Source organism: Phyllobates terribilis, unplaced genomic scaffold (genome assembly GCF_046119375.1).
Source record: "Phyllobates terribilis strain yellow unplaced genomic scaffold, ASM4611937v1 Scaffold_2__4_contigs__length_985480577, whole genome shotgun sequence".
NCBI classification, from domain to species: Eukaryota; Metazoa; Chordata; class Amphibia; order Anura; family Dendrobatidae; genus Phyllobates; species Phyllobates terribilis.
The window spans coordinates 481,726,180-481,746,781 of NW_027362762.1; the positions used below are offsets into that span (position 1 = coordinate 481,726,180).

At 49.0% G+C, this 20,602-nt stretch overlaps 1 protein-coding gene across 1 annotated transcript in view; it reads right to left on the bottom strand.

Annotated features, from left to right (window-relative positions):
* The window catches only part of LOC141217752 (RH-like protein), a 202,028-nt gene that overhangs the window by 91,350 nt on the left and 90,076 nt on the right, over positions 1-20,602 (bottom strand). The window contains exon 4 of the mRNA XM_073665856.1: positions 3,048-3,201. Within this exon, the coding sequence (XP_073521957.1) occupies positions 3,048-3,201 (154 nt within the window). The remainder of the gene's footprint in view (positions 1-3,047; positions 3,202-20,602) is intronic.

Genomic DNA, 20,602 nt, shown 5'->3' on the forward strand with positions numbered 1-20,602 from the left:
AGGAAGAGTGGGAGAAAATTCAAAGTGCAAGAAGCTTATAGATGGCTACAAGAAATGTTTGGAGCTGTCAGCAATGCCAAAGGGTGTGCAACCAAGTATTAATTAGGGGTGCCTGTATTGCTGCACATGCAGTTTATTCTTTTTTTTCTTTGAAATTGCAACATAGAAGTTTAAAAAAATCTTTTATTGTTGTATTATTTTGGACCACTAATTAAAAAATCCTGAATATATACAGTGCCTACAAGTAGTATTCAACCCCCTGCAGATTTAGCTGGTTTGATAAGATGCAAATAAGTTAGAGCCTTCAAACTGCAAACGAGAGTAGGTTTTATGAACAGAAGCATAAATCTTACAAACCAAAAAGTTATGTTGCTCAGTTGAATTTTATTAAATTTTAAACATAAAAGTGTGGGTCAATTATTATTCAACCCCTATGTTTAATATTTTGTGGAATAACCCTTGTTTGCAATTACAGCTAATAATCGTCTTTTATAAGACCTGATCAGGCCGGCACAGGTCTGTGGAGTTATCTTGGCCCACTCCTCCATGTAGATCTTCTCCAAGTTATCTAGGTTCTTTGGGTGTCTCATGTGGACTTTATTCTTGAGCTCCTTCCACAAGTTTTCAATTGGGTTAAGGTCAGGAGACTGACTAGGCCACTCCAACACCTTGAGTTTTTCCCTCTTGAACCAGGCCTTGGTTTTCTGGGCTGTGTGCTTTGGGTCGTTGTCTTGTTGGAAGATGAAATTACGACCCATCTTAAGATCCTTGATGGAGGAGCGGAGGTTCTTGGCCAAAATCTCCAGGTAGGCCGTGCTATCCATCTTCCCATGGATGCGGACCAGATGGCCAGGCCCCTTGGCTGAGAAACAGCCCCACAGCATGATGCTGCCACCACCATGCTTGACTGTAGGGATGGTATTCTTGGGGTCGTATGCAGTGCCATCCAGTCTCCAAACGTCACGTGTATGGTTGGCACCAAGGATCTCGATCTTGGTCTCATCAGACCATAGAACCTTGAACCAGTCTGTCTCAGAGTCCTCCAAGTGATCATGAGCAAACTGTAGACGAGCCTTGACATGACGCTTTGAAAGTAAAGGTACCTTACGGGCTCGTCTGGAACGGAGACCATTGCGGTGGAGTACGTTACTTATGGTATTGACTGAAACCAATGTCCCCACTGCCATGAGATCTTCCCGGAGCTCCTTCCTTGTTGTCCTTGGGTTAGCCTTGACTCTTCGGACAAGCCTGGCCTCGGCACGGGAGGACACTTTCAAAGGCTGTCCAGGCCGTGGAAGGCTAACAGTAGTTCCATAAGCCTTCCACTTACGGATGATGCTCCCAACAGTGGAGACAGGTAGGCCCAACTCCTTGGAAAGGGTTTTGTACCCCTTGCCAGCCTTGTGACCCTCCACGATCTTGTCTCTGATGGCCTTGGAATGCTCCTTTGTCTTTCCCATGTTGACCATGTCTGAGTGCTGTTCACAAGTTTGGGGAGGGTCTTAAATAGTCAGAAAAGGCTGGCAAAAGAGATCTTTAATCCACACATGTGAAGCTCATTATTCTTGATGCCTGAACTACTTCTTAATACTTTAGGGGGACCAAACAGAATTCTTGTGGTTTGAGGGGTTGAATAATAAATGACACTCTGAATTAACTTTTAACGTTTTAAAAATAAATAAATAAATAAATAAATTTGCTGCAGTGCATTTCCCACTTCCAGGCTGATCTACAGTACAAATGTCACAATGCCAAGTTAATTCCGCATGTGTCAACCAGCTAAATCTGCAGGGGGTTGAATACTACTTGTAGGCACTGTAACTTTGGTACATTTCCATGTGTTTCTGAAGATATTTTACAGTCTATGAAAAAAATGCCAATAACGGTGAGCAGCACTGTATATTGCAATGGAAGCCTGTTTAATGGTCTACATCCTATATGGACCGTGCGTGTCCAAAAATTCTTGACTGCACGAGTTTGAACTTTTTACCAACCAATGTCTTGAAACATTATGGCCTTGATTCATTAAAATTGGCAATTCTCATATTGGTCTTGATGAGGGGGTTTGGTGAAGTCAGAGGCTCCCGATTCATTAACCCCTTACTGGTACATCATATGCCAGCTCCCTGACGAGGCATATAACACCAGTGACGTGATAACAGGGTGGTGATTTGTTTCATGCCAGCTGGGAGTCTGCAGAAGACCCCCGTGCCTGTCATTACGATCCTCCTGTGAAAGCTAGCGTTTAGCTGGCGTTCATAGGAGATCGTGATTTTCACTATGCATAGTAGTGCTGAAGCCCTGCTATGTATAGCACAAGTGATCAGACGATCGCAGCTTCAAGTCCCCTTAGTGGACTATTGCATACGGTAAAAAGTAAAAAAAAAAGTTTTCAAAAACATGAAAAAAAAAATCACAAAAGTTCAAATCAGTCCCCCTTTTGCCTCATTAAAAATAAAACTATTAAAAAAATTAAACAATACACATATTTGGTATTGTTGCGATTATAAAAGTTTGATCTATCAAAATATAAAATAAATTAATCCAGAATTCTTGTGAAATTGTTGTAATGAATCAGGGCCTATGAGTTTATGGCATGGCTATAACATTCAGTAGCTTAAAGTGAGAAATACTAACAGTACTTTTCCATTTCAGTGTTGGACATTTTATGAGAATGCCTGGCCTATTAGAGACAAATTATGCCTATTATGTTCATAAAAGATAAAAATAAAAATTCAACGAACAAGATGGATTCATATTATTACAGAAATCATGAACATGCTATTGAAGAAGTTATAGACTAAAGCAGAAGAATGAACATTCTGGAAAAACAATTTCTCCCGGACACTGACATTAAAAACTAAGAAATAATTGCTAATAATAAGTGCTATAGTATATTGAATTGTGGTTAGATGGATTGTTGTCTTTTTTTTAATCTTATTCCGACTGTACCATGAAGTAATGTTCCATACCGTAATTATAACTTATAACACATCTTCATTTGTGATTTTGGACATTAAAGAGATGGTAATTAAGTTCTCACCTACCCAAAATGGAAAATAATTCTGAGAATGGTGTCAATTTTTCATTCTCTTCACTGGCTTTTTTTCCAGTTAAAGGTAGTATCATTGACCATGACACGGCAAGCCCAAAATATGCCCCAAAAATGTGCCCATGCATCATAGTATTATGATTAGTCATCTGGAAAGTACAAAGCAAACATAAACTTAATAAAACCATCAATTAGTTATAAACTTAATATTTAATAGTAAAGGAGAAATTATTTGAGCAAAGTTAAACATTTCAAGATCATGAACAATTTATAAAACTGCATGTATTGAAACAAAAAAAATGTTACAATAGACTCTTTAGAAGCAGGGAATAGGGGAAACTATATGCAGATGGATAAGGAACTGGCTAAAAGACATGAATCAAAAAGTCATTGTAAATGGTACATTCTCTAAATGGGATATATTCAGCAGTGGGGACCACAACGATCTATGTTAGGACCAGTGTTGGACTGGGGTGTCTGGGGCCCACAAGAGGAATTGATCCTCAGGGCCCACCCTACAGCAATATGCAAGTGTTAGGCTATGTGCCCACGATGCAGAAATGCTCCATATTTTTTCCACTTCTCCCTGGCAGGAAAAACGCATGCGGATTGTACATGCGGATTTTACATGCATTTTGCCTGCCAGGTTGAAGCGTTTGTCAAGCGTTTTTGCATGCATTTCTGCATGTGGGTTATCAAGCGCTTTTCCAAGCGATTTTAGCATCACTTGGAAAAGTGCTTGACAACTTGGTCACACTATATAAATCCATGCAACCGACATGGATATATATTGTGTGACCAAGTAATAGTTAAAAAAAAAGAATAAGAATGGTAAAAAATAAAAAATAAAGATTATACTTACCTTCTGATGGCCCCCGGTCTCCTTCTCTGATGCGTCCGGTCTTCCCGGTGTCTCGCGGTTGTGTAAAAGGACCTGCCATGACGTCATTTAGTCATGTGACAAGTCATGCGACCGCTGACGTCAGCGGTCGCGTGACCTGTCACATGACTAAATGACGTCATGTCAGGTCCTCACACCACCGCGAGCCGCCCAACACACAGGAACCATCGCTGAGGAGGCCGGGGGCCATCGGAAGGTAAGTATAATCTTTATTTTTTATTTTAAATTCTTTTTTTTACAGGTACCATGGTACCCGGGTCTGGATGAGAGTCTCCTCTTCTCCAGACCCGGGTACCATCCGCACATTGAATAGCTTCATATCCGCGTTTGCACATGTAGTGATGCGGATATCAAGCGTTTCAATGCAAGTCAATGGCGGCAATTACGCTGCGTGTCCGCAAAATTAATGGACATGCTGAGGATTTTTCCGCAATGATAATCCGCAGCGGCAATTTCCGCAGCATGTGCACAGCACATGCGGATTATCATTGGGGACCATGGGGCACGTATTACCAAGCGTTTTTTAAATTCCGCGGCAAAAACGCTTGAAAAACGCATAGTGGGAACTCAGCCTTAGCCGATATCCCCATTATAGTGGAGCGTCAACTGTAAATCACAGGTGGCTCCTGCACATCTCCTGTGCACCACTATAACTGGGATGTAGAATTACGGTAGTCAGCATTAAAGGGGTTCTTTGGTTAAAACAAGTTATCACCGATCCATGGGATCCACAGGATCGGTGATCACTTATTGATCGTTTGGGTCCGAACACTGGAAAACGCACCTATCCGAAGAATGGGGAAGTTTTATCCCTGACAGGACACTTATCCCCATTTTAAAATGCAGCAGCAGGTGGGACATCTGACTGCAGCTCCATTCATTCTCTTTGAGGCTTCCAGAAAAAAAATAAGAACAGCCACTGAGGGAATGAATAGATCAGTGGTCAAGTCGCACATGAGCTCCAGTCTAATGGGAATAAAAGCTCCACATTCTACCAATCGGTGCGGGTCCCAGCAGTCAGATCCCCACTAATCAATAATTTATCACTTATCCTGTGGAGAGGTGATTACTTTTTTTCTCCGGAGAACCCCTGTAAGTGCATCTTGTTCCAAGTATTTAATCACTAATGAAAATAAAAAATATTCTCCTAATTAACATCAGAGAGAACAAATGACCGCCATACACAACACAATCCACTATACCAACACCAATAGTACCACACACAAGGGAGAAATACTGCCACACCATGACCAAACCACATATTACCACCACATAGTGACCGAATACTACATACAAGGAAGAAATACCACCACACCATGTCCAGACCACATATTACCACCACATAGTGACTGAATAATACCACATACAAGGGAGAAATACCACCACACCATGCCCAAAACACATATTACCACCACATCGAGCTGCGTGTGTCCGGAGCGTAAGTGCGAACGAAATGAAGAGGTATTTGGGAATCCTGCAGAAAATACCTGTGTGATTTGCGGTGAGTGCTGCATTGTGACCTGCTGAGTGCTTTTCTACCTGTTTAGATTTATTGGGCTTTTTAAAACCTATTTTCTCACTACAGTTTTAGTTTCTTAGTTTACTACCTGTGTATTTAAGGGTTAACTACATTGCAATAAAATCCTGAGGTGTAGATTTACTCACAAGGGGTTAATTAAGGGGAAGGGGTCATAATTAAGGGTTTATAAGGGGCAGCTGGTTGGACATCAAGTCCTTTGGAAGTGCATTGAGGTGAAGGGTACATTGCTGGAAAAGGAAGAAAAAAAAAAAAAAACTCTTTAAATCTCTTAGTTTGCGAGTGTGAACGAGCTGCGTGTGTCCGGAGCGTAAGTGCGAACGAAAGTAAGTGTGTGACTTGTTTTTCAGTGAAGAGGTATTTGGGAATCCTGCAGAAAATACCTGTGTGATTTGCGGTGAGTGCTGCATTGTGACCTGCTGAGTGCTTTTCTACCTGTTTAGATTTATTGGGCTTTTTAAAACCTATTTTCTCACTACAGTTTTAGTTTCTTAGTTTACTACCTGTGTATTTAAGGGTTAACTACATTGCAATAAAATCCTGAGGTGTAGATTTACTCACAAGGGGTTAATTAAGGGGAAGGGGTCATAATTAAGGGTTTATAAGGGGCAGCTGGTTGGACATCAAGTCCTTTGGAAGTGCATTGAGGTGAAGGGTACATTGCTGGAAAAGGAAGAAAAAAAAAAAAAACTCTCTAAATCTCTTAGTTTGCGAGTGTGAACGAGCTGCGTGTGTCCGGAGCGTAAGTGCGAACGAAAGTAAGTGTGTGACTTTGGATTCAGGGAGTTTGGAAGGGAGGACTTAGGACTGAATTGCTGACTGTATTTCATTCTTTCTTTACTTTACTTTTTACTTAATTAATCCACCTGACCTACTTATCTGATTCCCCCGTCCATACTTGATACTTAACTGATCCCCCGCCGATATCTAATTGATACACTTGCACATCCCTAATTGATCCCCGTACATACACCTATATATAAATAATTGTGTTTTGTACTTGTATATATATACTGACTGTATCCCCATATTTAGAATGACGTCCATGTTGGCCGGAGCCATGCAGTGTACATCTTGCGCAATGTATGCATTCCGTGAGCAACCGCTCGAGGATCCATACTGCTGCGAGAGATGTGAGCATATCGTGCACTTGGAAGCCCAAATTCTGGATCTAAGTGCTCAGATAGCGGTACTGAGGAGCATCGACAACATGGAACGGAGTTTGCTTCTCACCGAGCAGACACTCAATGGGTCAATACTGGGGGTGGAGCATAGAGGGGAAGTGCAGACTGAACAGGCAGGGAGCTGGATAACAGTTAGGAGGGATAGAGGGAAGAAGTATAGGAAGGCTGGTTCAGAACCGGCATTATTGGAGCACGACAGATCCTCTGACCGCCGGGGGAGTGTATGCTCCAGTAATGAGGGGGAGGGGGGAAGTGTAGGGCAGGCAAGACAGGTTCTGGTAGTGGGTGACTCTATTATTAGGGGGACAGACAGGGCAATCTGTCACAAAGACCGGGATCGCCGAACGGTGTGCTGCCTCCCTGGCGCTCGAGTCCGGCACATCGCGGATCGGGTTGACAGGTTACTGGGTGGGGCTGGCGAAGACCCAGCGGTCATGGTCCACATCGGCACCAATGACAAAGTGAGTGGTAGATGGAGGGTCCTTAAAAATGATTTCAGGGACCTAGGTAGGAAGCTTAGGGCAAGGACCTCCAAGGTAGTTTTCTCAGAAATACTACCAATCCCGCGAGCCACACAGGAGCGCCAACGGGAAGTTAGGGAGGTGAATAAGTGGCTAAAGAGTTGGTGCAAGGCAGAAGGGTTTGGGTTCATGGAGAACTGGGCCGACTTCGCGGTCGGCTACAGGCTCTACCGAGGGACGGGCTGCACCTCAATGGGGAGGGTGCAGCGGTGCTGGGGAAGAAGATGGCTAATAGGTTGGAGGAGTTTTTAAACTAGAGACGGGGGGGGGGGGGACCAAGGAAATAGGTGGGATGTGAGGCAAGCAAGGGGGAAGGGGAGAAGTGAATATAATGAGGGTGGAGAGGGGGGTGGGGATAGTACAGTTAGATCGTTAGAGAAGAATAGGATGCTAAATAACCCCAAAGTTTTATCTTGCATGCTGACCAACGCAAGAAGCCTGACCAATAAGGCGGATGAGCTGCAGGCGCTTATATCGGAGGAGAGGTATGACATCATAGGTATAACAGAGACTTGGCTAGACGATAGCTACGACTGGGCGGTAAATTTATTAGATTATAGTTTATTTAGAAGGGACCGGAAACAGGGGAAAGGCGGAGGAGTCTGCTTACATGTAAAGTCATGTCTAAAACCCAGACTAAGGGAAGATATAGGAGAGGGAGAAGAGGGGGTCGAGTCCATGTGGGTAGAGATAGAGGGAACTAAAAATAATACTAAAATATTACTGGGGGTCTGCTATAAGCCACCAAATATAACAGAGGAGAATGAGAATCTGCTATTAGGACAAATAGACAAAGTAGCAAAACATAATGAAGTGATTGTAATGGGGGATTTCAACTACCCGGATATTGACTGGGAAACAGAAACCTGTAGATCTCAGAAAGGTAAAAGGTTCTTGACAAATATTAAGGATAATTATCTCTCCCAACTAGTGCAGGAACCAACGAGAGGGAAGGCCGTGTTGGACTTAATATTGACTAATAGAATAACTGAGGTACAGATAGGGGGGCACCTAGGTAATAGCGACCATAATATTATCGACTTCAAAATGCTCTTCAGTAGGGTTATCAATAAGGGAACAACAAAAACATTAAACTTTAGGAGGGCGAAGTTTGATCAGCTGATAGAAAACCTTCAACTTATTGACTGGGACAAAGTTCTTAATCAAAGGAATACGAATAGTAAATGGGAAACCTTCAAAAGAATTCTGAATACTCAGTGCGAGAGGTATATACCGTATGGGAATAAAAGGGCCAGAAATAAGAGGAAACCAATATGGTTGAACAAGAACGTAAAAGGGGCGTTAAATAGCAAAAAAGAGGCATTCAAGAGATTAAAACAGGAAAACAGTAAGGAGGCACTAATGTGTTACAAGGCAAAAACGAGAACCTGTAAAAAACAAATAAAAATAGCGAAGGAGGAAAGAAAGAAACGTATTGCTAGGGAAAGTAGATCAAATCCCAAACTGTTCTTTACGTATATAAATAGTAAAAGGATTAAATCGGATAATATTGGACCGATAAAAAGTGAGGAAGGCAAAATCATAGAGAAAGATGAGGATAAAGCTAATCTATTAAATAATTTTTTTTCGACAACTTTCACAAAGGAAATCGAACTAACAGGAGAAATGAGAAGTGACAAACTTAATCCTCCACTAAGTATGACAAATCTAACCCAAGCTGGGGTACAGAAACGCCTCAGTAACATTAAAATAAACAAATCACCAGGACCTGATGGCATACACCCACGGGTACTAAGGGAACTAAGTAATGTGATAGACAGACCGTTATATCTTATATTTAAGGACTCTGTTGAGACTGGGTCTGTGCCACTTGATTGGCGACAGGCGAATGTAGTGCCAATATTCAAAAAGGGAGCGAAAAGTGACGCCGGAAACTATCGGCCGGTGAGTCTGACGTCCGTTGTGGGCAAAATTTTTGAAAGCTTCATTAAAGAGGCAATTACGGAGCATCTTGATGCTAATAATCTTTTAATCCCGAACCAACATGGATTCATGAGGAATCGCTCCTGCCAAACAAACCTGATTGACTTCTACGAGGAGGTTAGCTCTCGAGTAGATCAGGGGGAACCAGTGGATGTCGTGTATCTCGACTTCTCAAAAGCGTTCGATAGCGTGCCACATAATAGGTTGGTATACAAAATGAGAATGATGGGGCTGGGGGAAAATGTCTGCAAGTGGGTAGCTAATTGGCTAAAGGATAGAAGGCAGAGGGTGGTTATAAATGGAATATACTCAGATTGGGTAAGCGTCACTAGTGGGGTACCACAGGGGTCTGTACTAGGCCCAATGTTATTTAATATCTTTATTAACGACATAGTCAACGGGATAAATAGTAAAATATCAATATTTGCAGATGACACAAAGTTATGTAAAACAATTAATACAAAAGAGGACAGTGCAGACCTACAGAGGGATTTGGATAAGCTGGGTAGGTGGAGCATTAAATGGCAAATGAGGTTTAACGAGGAGAAATGTAAGGTCATACATATGGGAAGGAAAAATGGAAGTCACCAGTACTCACTGAATGGGAAATCATTGGGGAATTCAGAGATAAAGAAGGACTTGGGCATCTTGATTGATAGCAAACTAAATTGGAGTGCCCAAAGTCAGGCCGCTGCTGTAAGGGCAAACAGGGTAATGGGATGTATCAGAAGAGGTATAGCTGCAAAGGATGAGAACATTGTTCTTCCACTGTACAAAGCACTGGTCAGACCACACTTGGAATACTGTGCTCAGTTATGGGCCCCAATATATAGAAAGGATATAAATGAGCTTGAAAAGGTACAAATGAGGGCAACAAAATTAATAAAGGGAATGGAGGGACTGCAATACCCAGAGAGGTTGGCAAAACTAGGACTATTCAGCTTGGAAAAGAGAAGGTTGAGGGGGGACATAATAAATGTGTACAAATATGTTAGGGGACAGTATAGAGATCTTGCCCGGGATTTGTTCAAAAGGAGGGATATTACGGTAACAAGAGGGCACTCACTAAGACTGGAAGAGAAAAGGTTTCAGTGTAGCATCGGCGTCTCTGCCCCGTTCTAGGCAGAGACGCCGTCCCTCTCACCTCCCCGCTCCTGGCGCGGCGTCCTCCAGCGCTGCTCTCCCCGCTGCTTCCGGCACGCGCTCCTTCCCCGGCAGTGTGCTTAGGGCGCGCGCGCTCCCCCTCTCTTAAAGGGACCGCGCGCGCCGTCCTAAGGAGTCCCCGGCCAATTGCCGGAGGACCTCCCATATAAAAGGCACCTCCTCCAAAATGGAGGTGCCCGAGCAATGTTGTAGCACTGTTCTCTACTCTGCTTCAGCCCTCAGGTCCCGTTGCCAGTTACCTGCCAGATACCTACCAGATTCCTGCCAGTCTGCTGTCTAATTCCTGCCTGATATCCTGCTACCTGCCTGCTAGCCTGAGGTCCGACGGTCTGCCTTACTACTCCTGTCAGTCTGTCTAAGGACCAGCTTGCCCGCTCACCTGGGAGCGCACATCAACTACCTGCCTGCTTGCCTGAGGTCCGACGGTCTGCCTTCCAACTCTTGTCAGTCTGTCTATGGACCAGCTTGCCCGCTCACCTGCGAGCGCACATCTGCTACCTGCCTGCTAGCCTACCTGGAGGCTCTGCCGTCACGTGCTGTGACCACCTGCCTGTCCAGTGACTCCTGCCCGCTCACCTGGGAGCGCTCATCTGCTGCCTGTCTGCTAGCCTACCTGGAGGCTCTGCCGTCACGTGCTGTGACCACCCGCCTGTCCAGAGACTTCTGCCCGCTCACCTGGGAGCGCTCATCTGCCGCCTGTCTGTTGGTCTTCCTGGAGGCTCCGCCGTCACATGCTGTGACCACCCGTTTATCCAGAGACTCTCGCCTGCTCACCTGGGAGCTCACGTCTACCATCAGCCGCCACAGGTCATACCAACCCTTTACCCAGAGACTGCCCCGGTCACTTGCCGTGACCATCTGCCCGTTCACCCAGAGACTGCCCCGGTCACTTGCCGTGACCATCTGCCCGTTCACCCAGAGACTGCCCCGGTCACTTGCCGTGACCATCTGCCCGTTCATCCAGAGACTGCCCCGGTCACTTGCCGTGACCTCCTGCCCGTTCTTCTAGAGACTGTCCCGGTCACCTGCTGTGACTGCCTGCCTGGTCGCCACCCGCTCCCTTACAAGGACCGCCCCCTTGTATAGTAGCTCAGAGGTTCCGCCTCCCAGACCCGTTACAGCTCCCTCGCTCTCGGACCTGTGTCATGAACTGTCCCGTCAGAGGTCCCAACAGGAGTCCATCCTGGGTCACCTGCGGAATGTCAATTCTCGCCTGGACACTCTGACTGCTCTTCCTGCAACCTCCGCCAGTGCCATGACTCGTAATCCGGCAGCTCCTCTGCCCACTAATAACATGGTATCCTACCCCGGCTTTCTGCACCTCCTCGTTTCGGAGGCGACTCCGCCCAGGCTCGGGGCTTCATAAATCAGTGCACCCTGCACTTTGAACTCCTGTCTCACCAGTTTAACTCCGACAGGGCCAAAATTGCCTTCATCATGTCCCATCTCACCGGAGAGGCCCTGGCCTGGCTAAATCCTCTATGGGAGAGAGGAGACCCCCTGGTGTCTGACTTGCCTGCCTTTCTCACGGCTTTCCGGAAAGTCTTCGACGAACCCGGACGGAAGACCTCATCCGCATCATCTCTGCTACGCCTCCGTCAGGGAAGTCTCACCGTGGGCCAATATGCCATACGGTTCCGTACCCTTGCCTCGGAGCTGGCCTGGGATAATATGACGCTCTGGTTTCCGTCTTCTGGGAGGGTCTGTCCGGCCATATAAAAGATGAACTTGCCGGTCGGGATATTCCTTCCACTCTCGATGACCTAATAACTCTTGCCACCCGGATTGACCTGCGGTTCCAGGAGCGTGCCAAAGAGGTCACCCGTGAGAGGAGGTTTCCACGTCTAGCTCCTACTTTTCAGAAACCCGTCACTCCCTCCGTCTCTCCTCAGCTACACTCTCCTGAGCCTATGCAGGTCGACCAGACCAATATGGTCGGTTCTCGCCAAGAATCTCGCCGAGCCGAGGGAAGCTGTTTCTATTGTGGCAGTATGAAGCACTTCATCCGTTCCTGCCCGGAAAAGCCGGGAAACGCCAGTGTCTAGGACCACTCGGAGAGGTCGTCCTAGACAAAAGTAAGCCCTCTCCGTCTCTGACCTTACCGGTCTCTATTGCTTGGGGAGAGAACCGTCTCTTTGAACTCGCCCATCTGGATTCTGGAGCTGCTGGAAACCTCATCTCCCAGTCTCTGGTAGAGAGATACCATATTCCCACCAAGTCCCTGGCTGAACCATTGTCAGTCGCCTCCGTGGATGGAAGACTTCTCTCGGAGACCATCCTGCTCGTCACCGAACCCATAACCCTGCAGGTGGGAATGCTGCACTCTGAGGAGATCTCATTCCATGTGCTGTCTGGACTTTCTCACTCCCTGTTGCTAGGTCTACCTTGGCTACAGACACATGAACCCGTATTGAACTGGCGGTCCGGTGAAGTACTCCGATGGGGTCCTGACTGCCATAGGACCTGCCTGGTCCCGGTCCATCCACTTCGCCCTCAGCCTACTCCAGCTAACTTACCTGGTCTCCCGGCTCCCTACTGGCCCTATGCGGACGTCTTCGGTAAGAAGGAAGCTGAGACGTTGCCACCCCATAGGCCATACGATTGCCCGATCGACCTGGTACCTGGCACCACTCCTCCCCGTGGGCGTATCTACCCGTTGTCTGCAGCCGAGACCCGAGCCATGTCTGAGTACATTGAAGAGAATCTGGCTAGGGGATTTATCCGAAAATCTACCTCCCCGGCTGGAGCCGGATTCTTCTTTGTCAAAAAGAAAGACGGCTCGCTACGTCCCTGTATTGACTACAGAGGACTCAATCTCATCACGGTAAAAAACAAATATCCCCTGCCACTCATCTCCGAATTGTTTGACCATCTCAAGGGCGCCAGGATCTTCTCCAAGCTGGATCTACGAGGAGCGTATAATCTGGTCCGTATCCGTCAAGGAGACGAGTGGAAGACGGCATTCAATACTCGGGACGGCCACTACGAGTACCTTGTGATGCCCTTCGGTCTCTGTAATGCTCCCGCGGTCTTTCAGGAACTAGTCAACGACATCTTCCGTGACCTCCTGTACTCCTGCGTAGTGGTATACCTGGACGATATCTTGGTCTTCTCTCCGGATCTCCCCACACACCGGAGGGATGTTCGTCAGGTCCTGCTTAGGCTTCGGCAGAACCACCTTTACGCCAAATACGAGAAGTGCCTCTTCGATCAGACCTCCCTTCCGTTCTTGGGCTATGTCATCTCCCAAACAGGTCTGCAAATGGATCCCGAGAAACTCTCTTCCGTTCTAAAATGGCCTCGTCCTGAAGGTTTGATGGCGATACAGCGATTCCTGGGCTTCGCTAATTATTATCGTCTTTTCATCCCACACTTCTCGTCTCGGACTGCTCCCATATCTGCACTTACCCATAAGGGGGCTAACCCCAGAACATGGTCGCCTGAAGCCGAGGAGGCCTTCCTTTCAATAAAGAAAGCCTTCGCCTCTGCTCCCGTCCTGCACCGTCCGGACTGTAATAAACAATTCTACCTGGAGGTTGATGCCTCCTCTTCCGGAGCCGGAGCGGTGCTCACCCAGAAGTCTTCTACTGGGAGAATGGTAACGTGCGGCTTGTTCTCCAAAATCTTCTCCTCGTCGGAGCGCAACTACTCCATTGGAGACCGGGAATTGCTAGCCATCAAATTGGCACTGGGAGAGTGGCGCTATCTGCTTGAAGGGGATCTCTACCCGGTAATTATCTACACGGATCACAAAAACCTGGCATATCTCCAAAATGCCCAGAGACTCAATCCTCGCCAGGCCCGGTGGTCGTTGTTTTTTGCCCGCTTCGACTTCATTCTTCATTTCCGTCCGGCGGACAAGAACGTCAAAGCTGATGCCTTGTCCCGGTCCTTCCTGTCCTCCGATCAAGAGGAGGAACCTACGCACATCATCGACTCCTCCAAGGTGATGAATGTGGCTCCCTTGGATCTGACTAGTCTTCCACCCGGTAAGACGTTCATAGCTGTGCCAGATAGGGAGAGGGTTCTTCGCTGGGGACATTCTTCTAAACTAGCTGGCCATGCTGGCCAAAAGAAGACCTTCCAACTTATTACCCGGCATTACTGGTGGCCTACCCTGCGTAAGGACGTGGTAGACTTCGTCGCGGCCTGTTCATCCTGTGCCCGTAACAAAGTTCCCCGACATCTACCTGCCGGCCATCTCCTGCCCCTTCCCGTACCTGCTGCTCCTTGGCAACACATCGCTATGGACTTTATCACCGACCTTCCAGTTTCTGCCGGTTGCACTGTCATTTGGGTTGTCGCTGACCGTTTTTCTAAGATGGCCCACTTCATTCCCCTGCCTGGTCTTCCGTCTGCACCCGAGCTGGCTAAAGACTTTATCCGCCACATCTTCCGTCTCCATGGTCTGCCCCTCCACATCGTGTCGGATCGTGGGGTTCAGTTCACCTCTCGCTTCTGGAGAGCCACATGTAAGCTGCTGGACATTACCCTGGATTTCTCCTCCGCTTACCACCCTCAGTCCAATGGTCAAGTGGAGCGGATCAATCAGATCTTGTCCAGCTACCTCCGGCACTTCGTTGATGCTCACCACTCGGACTGGGTGGATCTCCTACCATGGGCCGAGTTCTCTTACAACAACCATGAGAGCGAGTCCTCTTCCAAATCCCCGTTCTTTATAGTCGGTGGCCAACATCCCCGGATTCCACTTCCTGTCTCCGTTTCTGTGGACAACCCTGCTGCGGAGTCTCTTGTCAGCGAATTTTCTACTATTTGGGAGAGCACCAGGTCCGCTCTTCTTCTCTCCTCTGAGCGGATGAAGAGATATGCTGATAAGAGACGTCTGGATCCGCCCCAATTCCGTCCGGGAGACAAGGTTTGGCTCTCATCCAAATATGTGCGGCTCAAAGTACCCTCCTACAAGTTGGGTCCTCGATTCATCGGCCCCTTCGAAGTCCTCAGGCAAATTAACCCTGTGGCCTACAAATTAAAACTCCCGGCCACCCTACGGATCCCCAACTCCTTCCACGTATCTCTCCTCAAACCCGTTGTCTTTAACTTTTTTTCCAAAAATCCAGGTGCCCCTCCTGCTCCGGTTTCCGCTGATGACATCTTTGAGGTAGAGAGTATTCTGGCCTCCAAGAGGGTAAGAGGAAAAACCTTTTTTCTGGTAGATTGGAAGGGGTTTGGTCCTGAGGAGAGAACTTGGGAACCCAGGGAGAACATCAACGCCCCGCTTCTCCTTGAGAAATTTCTTTCTGGCCAAAAAAAGAGGGGGCCTAAAGGGGGGGGGTACTGTAGCATCGGCGTCTCTGCCCCGTTCTAGGCAGAGACGCCGTCCCTCTCACCTCCCCGCTCCTGGCGCGGCGTCCTCCAGCGCTGCTCTCCCCGCTGCTTCCGGCACGCGCTCCTTTCCCGGCAGTGTGCTTAGGGCGCGCGCGCTCTCCCTCTCTTAAAGGACCGCGCGCGCCGTCCTAAAGAGTCCCCGGCCAATTGCCGGAGGACCTCCCATATAAAAGGCACCTCCTCCAAAATGGAGGTGCCCGAGCAATGTTGTAGCACTGTTCTCTACTCTGCTTCAGCCCTCAGGTCCCGTTGCCAGTTACCTGCCAGATTCCTGCCAGTCTGCTGTCTAATTCCTGCCTGATATCCTGCTACCTGCCTGCTAGCCTGAGGTCCGACGGTCTGCCTTACTACTCCTGTCAGTCTGTCTAAGGACCAGCTTGCCCGCTCACCTGGGAGCGCACATCAACTACCTGCCTGCTTGCCTGAGGTCCGACGGTCTGCCTTCCAACTCTTGTCAGTCTGTCTATGGACCAGCTTGCCCGCTCACCTGGGAGCGCACATCTGCTACCTGCCTGCTAGCCTACCTGGAGGCTCTGCCGTCACGTGCTGTGACCACCTGCCTGTCCAGTGACTCCTGCCCGCTCACCTGGGAGCGCTCATCTGTTGCCTGTCTGCTAGCCTACCTGGAGGCTCTGCCGTCACGTGCCGTGACCACCCGCCTGTCCAGAGACTTCTGCCCGCTCACCTGGGAGCGCTCATCTGCCGCCTGTCTGTTGGTCTTCCTGGAGGCTCCGCCGTCACATGCTGTGACCACCCGTTTATCCAGAGACTCTCGCCTGCTCACCTGGGAGCTCACGTCTACCATCAGCCGCCACAGGTCATACCAACCCTTTACCCAGAGACTGCCCCGGTCACTTGCCGTGACCATCTGCCCGTTCACCCAGAGACTGCCCCGGTCACTTGCCGTGACCATCTGCCCGTTCACCCAGAGACTGCCCCGGTCACTTGCCGTGACCATCTGCCCGTTCATCCAGAGACTGCCCCGGTCACTTGCCGTGACCTCCTGCCCGTTCTTCTAGAGACTGTCCCGGTCACCTGCTGTGACTGCCTGCCTGGTCGCCACCCGCTCCCTTACAAGGACCGCCCCCTTGTATAGTAGCTCAGAGGTTCCGCCTCCCAGACCCGTTACATTCAGCACCAGCATAGGAAGGGGTTCTTTACGGTAAGAGCAGTGAGAATATGGAATTCACTGAGTGAGGAGACGGTAATGTCGGATTCACTACACCAGTTCAAGCGGGGACTGGATGCATTTCTAGATACCAGGCAGATTTCAGCATATACTTAAAAATAAAATAAAATAGTAGGTTGATACAGGGATTTATTCTGACTGCTGGTTTCAGAGTCGGGAGGAAATTTTTCCTCAGGTGAAGATTGGCTAAATCATTTGGGGTTTTTGCCCTCCTCTGGATCAACTTTAGCAATTACAGAACTAACAGGTCGAACATGATGGACGCAAGTCTTTATTCGGCTTTACAAACTATGTTGCTATGTTACTATCTTACATAGTGACAGAATAATACCACATACAAGGGAGAAATACCACCACGTCGTGACCAGACCAGATATTAACAGCATATAGCATGCAAATATTTTCCCATCATTTCTCTCCCCCACCTCCATCATTGCTTTCTCCCATCCCCATCATTGCTCTCCCCCAACTCCTCCATCATTGCTCCCTCCCATCCCCATCACTGCTCTCCCCCACCTTTTCCATCATTGCTCTCCCCCACCTTCTCCAACATTGTCATATTTCCCCCACCTTCTCCATCATTGTCACATCTCCCCCACCTCCTCCATCATTGTCATATCTCTTCCATCATTGCCATTTCTCCCCCACCTCCTCCATCATCATTGCCATATCTCCCCCACCTCCTCCATCATTATTGCTATACCTCCCCCCACCACCTCCATCATTGCCATATCTCCCCCACCACCTCCTCGATCATCATTGCCATATCTCCCCCCACCACCTCCTCCATCATCATTGCCAAATCTCCCCCTACCTCCTCCGTCATCATTGCCATAACTCCCCCCAACTGCTCCATCATCATTGCCATATCTTCCCCACCTGCTTCATCATTATTGCCATATCTCCCCCACCTGCTCCATCATCATTGCCATATCTCCCCAACCTCCTCCATCACCAGTGCCATGTCATATCTCCCCCCACCTCCTCCATCACCATGCCATGCATATCTCACCCTACCTCCTCCATCACATTGCCATGTATATCTCCCCCCTCCTCCATGACAATGCCATGCATAACTCCCCTACATCCTCGATCACCATGCCATGCATATCTCCCCCACCTCCTCCATCACCATGCCATGCATATCTCCCCCCACCATCTCCATCAACATGCCATATCTTCCCCCACCTCCTCCATGACCATTGCTCTCCCTCATCTCCCCCCACCTCCTCTATCACCATTGCTCTCCCTCATCTCCCCCCATCTCCTTCATCATTATTGCTCTCCCTCTTCTCCCCCCACTTCCTCCAGCACCATTGATCTCCCTCATCTCCACCTCCTCCATCACCCTCCCTTATCTCCCCCACCTCCTCCATCACCACTGCTCTCCCTCATCTCCCCCACCTCCTCCTTCACCATTGCTCTCCCTCTTCTCCCCCACCTTCTCCATCACCATTGCTCTTCCTCATCTCCCCCACCTCCTCCTTCACCATTGCTCTCCCTCTTCTCATCCCCACTTCCTCCATCACCATTGCTTTCCCTCATCTCCCCCACTTCCTCCAGCACCATTTCCCTCCCTCTTCTCCCCCACCTCCTCCAGCACAATTGCTCTCCCTTTTCTCCCCCCACCTCATCCAGCACCATTGCTCTCCCTCATTTTCCCCCACCTCCTCCATCACTATTATTCCCCTCTTCTCCCTCCACCTCCTGCTTCAACATTGCTCTCCATCTTCTCCCCCCACCCCCTCCATCACCATTTCTCTCCCTCTTCTCCGCCTACCTCCTCCATCACCATTGCTCTCCCTCATCACCCCCCACCTCCTCCATCACCATTGCTCTCCCTCTTCTCCCCCACCTACTCCAGCACCATTGCTCTCCCTCTTCTCTCCCACTTCCTCCAGCACCATTGCTCTCCCTTATCTCCTCCATCACCATTGCTCTCCCTCATCTCCCCCACCTCCTCCCTCACCATTGCTCTCCCTCTTCTCCTCCATCACCATTGCTCTCCCTCATCTCCCCCCACCTCCTCCATCACCATTGCTCTCCCTCATCTCCCCCCACCTCCTCCATCACCATTGCTCTCCTTCATATCCTTCCATCTCCTCTATCACCACTGCTCTCCATCTCCCCCCCACCTCCTCCATCACCATTGCTCTCCCTCATCTCCCCCTCACCATCACCATTGCTCTCCCTCATCTCTCCCCACCATCACCATTGCTCTCCCTTGTCTCCCCCCACCTCCTTCATCACTATTGCTCCCCTCTTATCCCCCCACCTCCTCCTTCACTATTGCGCTCTCTCTTCTCCCACCACCTCCTCCATCACCATTGCTCTCCCTCTTCTCCCCCTACCTCCTCCATCACAATTGCTCTATATCATCACCCCCCCTCCTCCATGACAATGCCATGCATATCTCCCCTACATCCTCGATCACCATGCCATGCATATCTCCCCCACCTCCTCCATCACCATGCCATGCATATCTCCCCCCACCATCTCCATCAACATGCCATATCTTCCCCCACCTCCTCCATGACCATTGCTCTCCCTCATCTCCCCCCACCTCCTCTATCACCATTGCTCTCCCTCATCTCCCCCCATCTCCTTCATCATTATTGCTCTCCCTCTTCTCCCCCCACTTCCTCCAGCACCATTGATCTCCCTCATCTCCACCTCCTCCATCACCCTCCCTTATCTCCCCCACCTCCTCCATCACCACTGCTCTCCCTCATCTCCCCCACCTCCTCCTTCACCATTGCTCTCCCTCTTCTCCCCCACCTTCTCCATCACCATTGCTCTTCCTCATCTCCCCCACCTCCTCCTTCACCATTGCTCTCCCTCTTCTCATCCCCACTTCCTCCATCACCATTGCTTTCCCTCATCTCCCCCACTTCCTCCAGCACCATTTCCCTCCCTCTTCTCCCCCACCTCCTCCAGCACAATTGCTCTCCCTTTTCTCCCCCCACCTCATCCAGCACCATTGCTCTCCCTCATTTTCCCCCACCTCCTCCATCACTATTATTCCCCTCTTCTCCCTCCACCTCCTGCTTCAACATTGCTCTCCATCTTCTCCCCCCACCCCCTCCATCACCATTTCTCTCCCTCTTCTCCGCCTACCTCCTCCATCACCATTGCTCTCCCTCATCACCCCCCACCTCCTCCATCACCATTGCTCTCCCTCTTCTCCCCCACCTACTCCAGCACCATTGCTCTCCCTCTTCTCTCCCACTTCCTCCAGCACCATTGCTCTCCCTTATCTCCTCCATCACCATTGCTCTCCCTCATCTCCCCCACCTCCTCCCTCACCATTGCTCTCCCTCTTCTCCCCCACCTCCTCCATCACCATTGCTCTCCCTCATCTCCCCCCACCTCCTCCATCACCATTGCTCTCCCTCATCTCCCCCCACCTCCTCCATCACCATTGCTCTCCTTCATATCCTTCCATCTCCTCTATCACCACTGCTCTCCATCTCCCCCCCACCTCCTCCATCACCATTGCTCTCCCTCATCTCCCCCTCACCATCACCATTGCTCTCCCTCATCTCTCCCCACCATCACCATTGCTCTCCCTTGTCTCCCCCCACCTCCTTCATCACTATTGCTCCCCTCTTATCCCCCCACCTCCTCCTTCACTATTGCGCTCTCTCTTCTCCCACCACCTCCTCCATCACCATTGCTCTCCCTCTTCTCCCCCTACCTCCTCCATCACAATTGCTCTATATCATCACCCCCCACCTCATCCATCACCATTGCTCTCCCTCTTC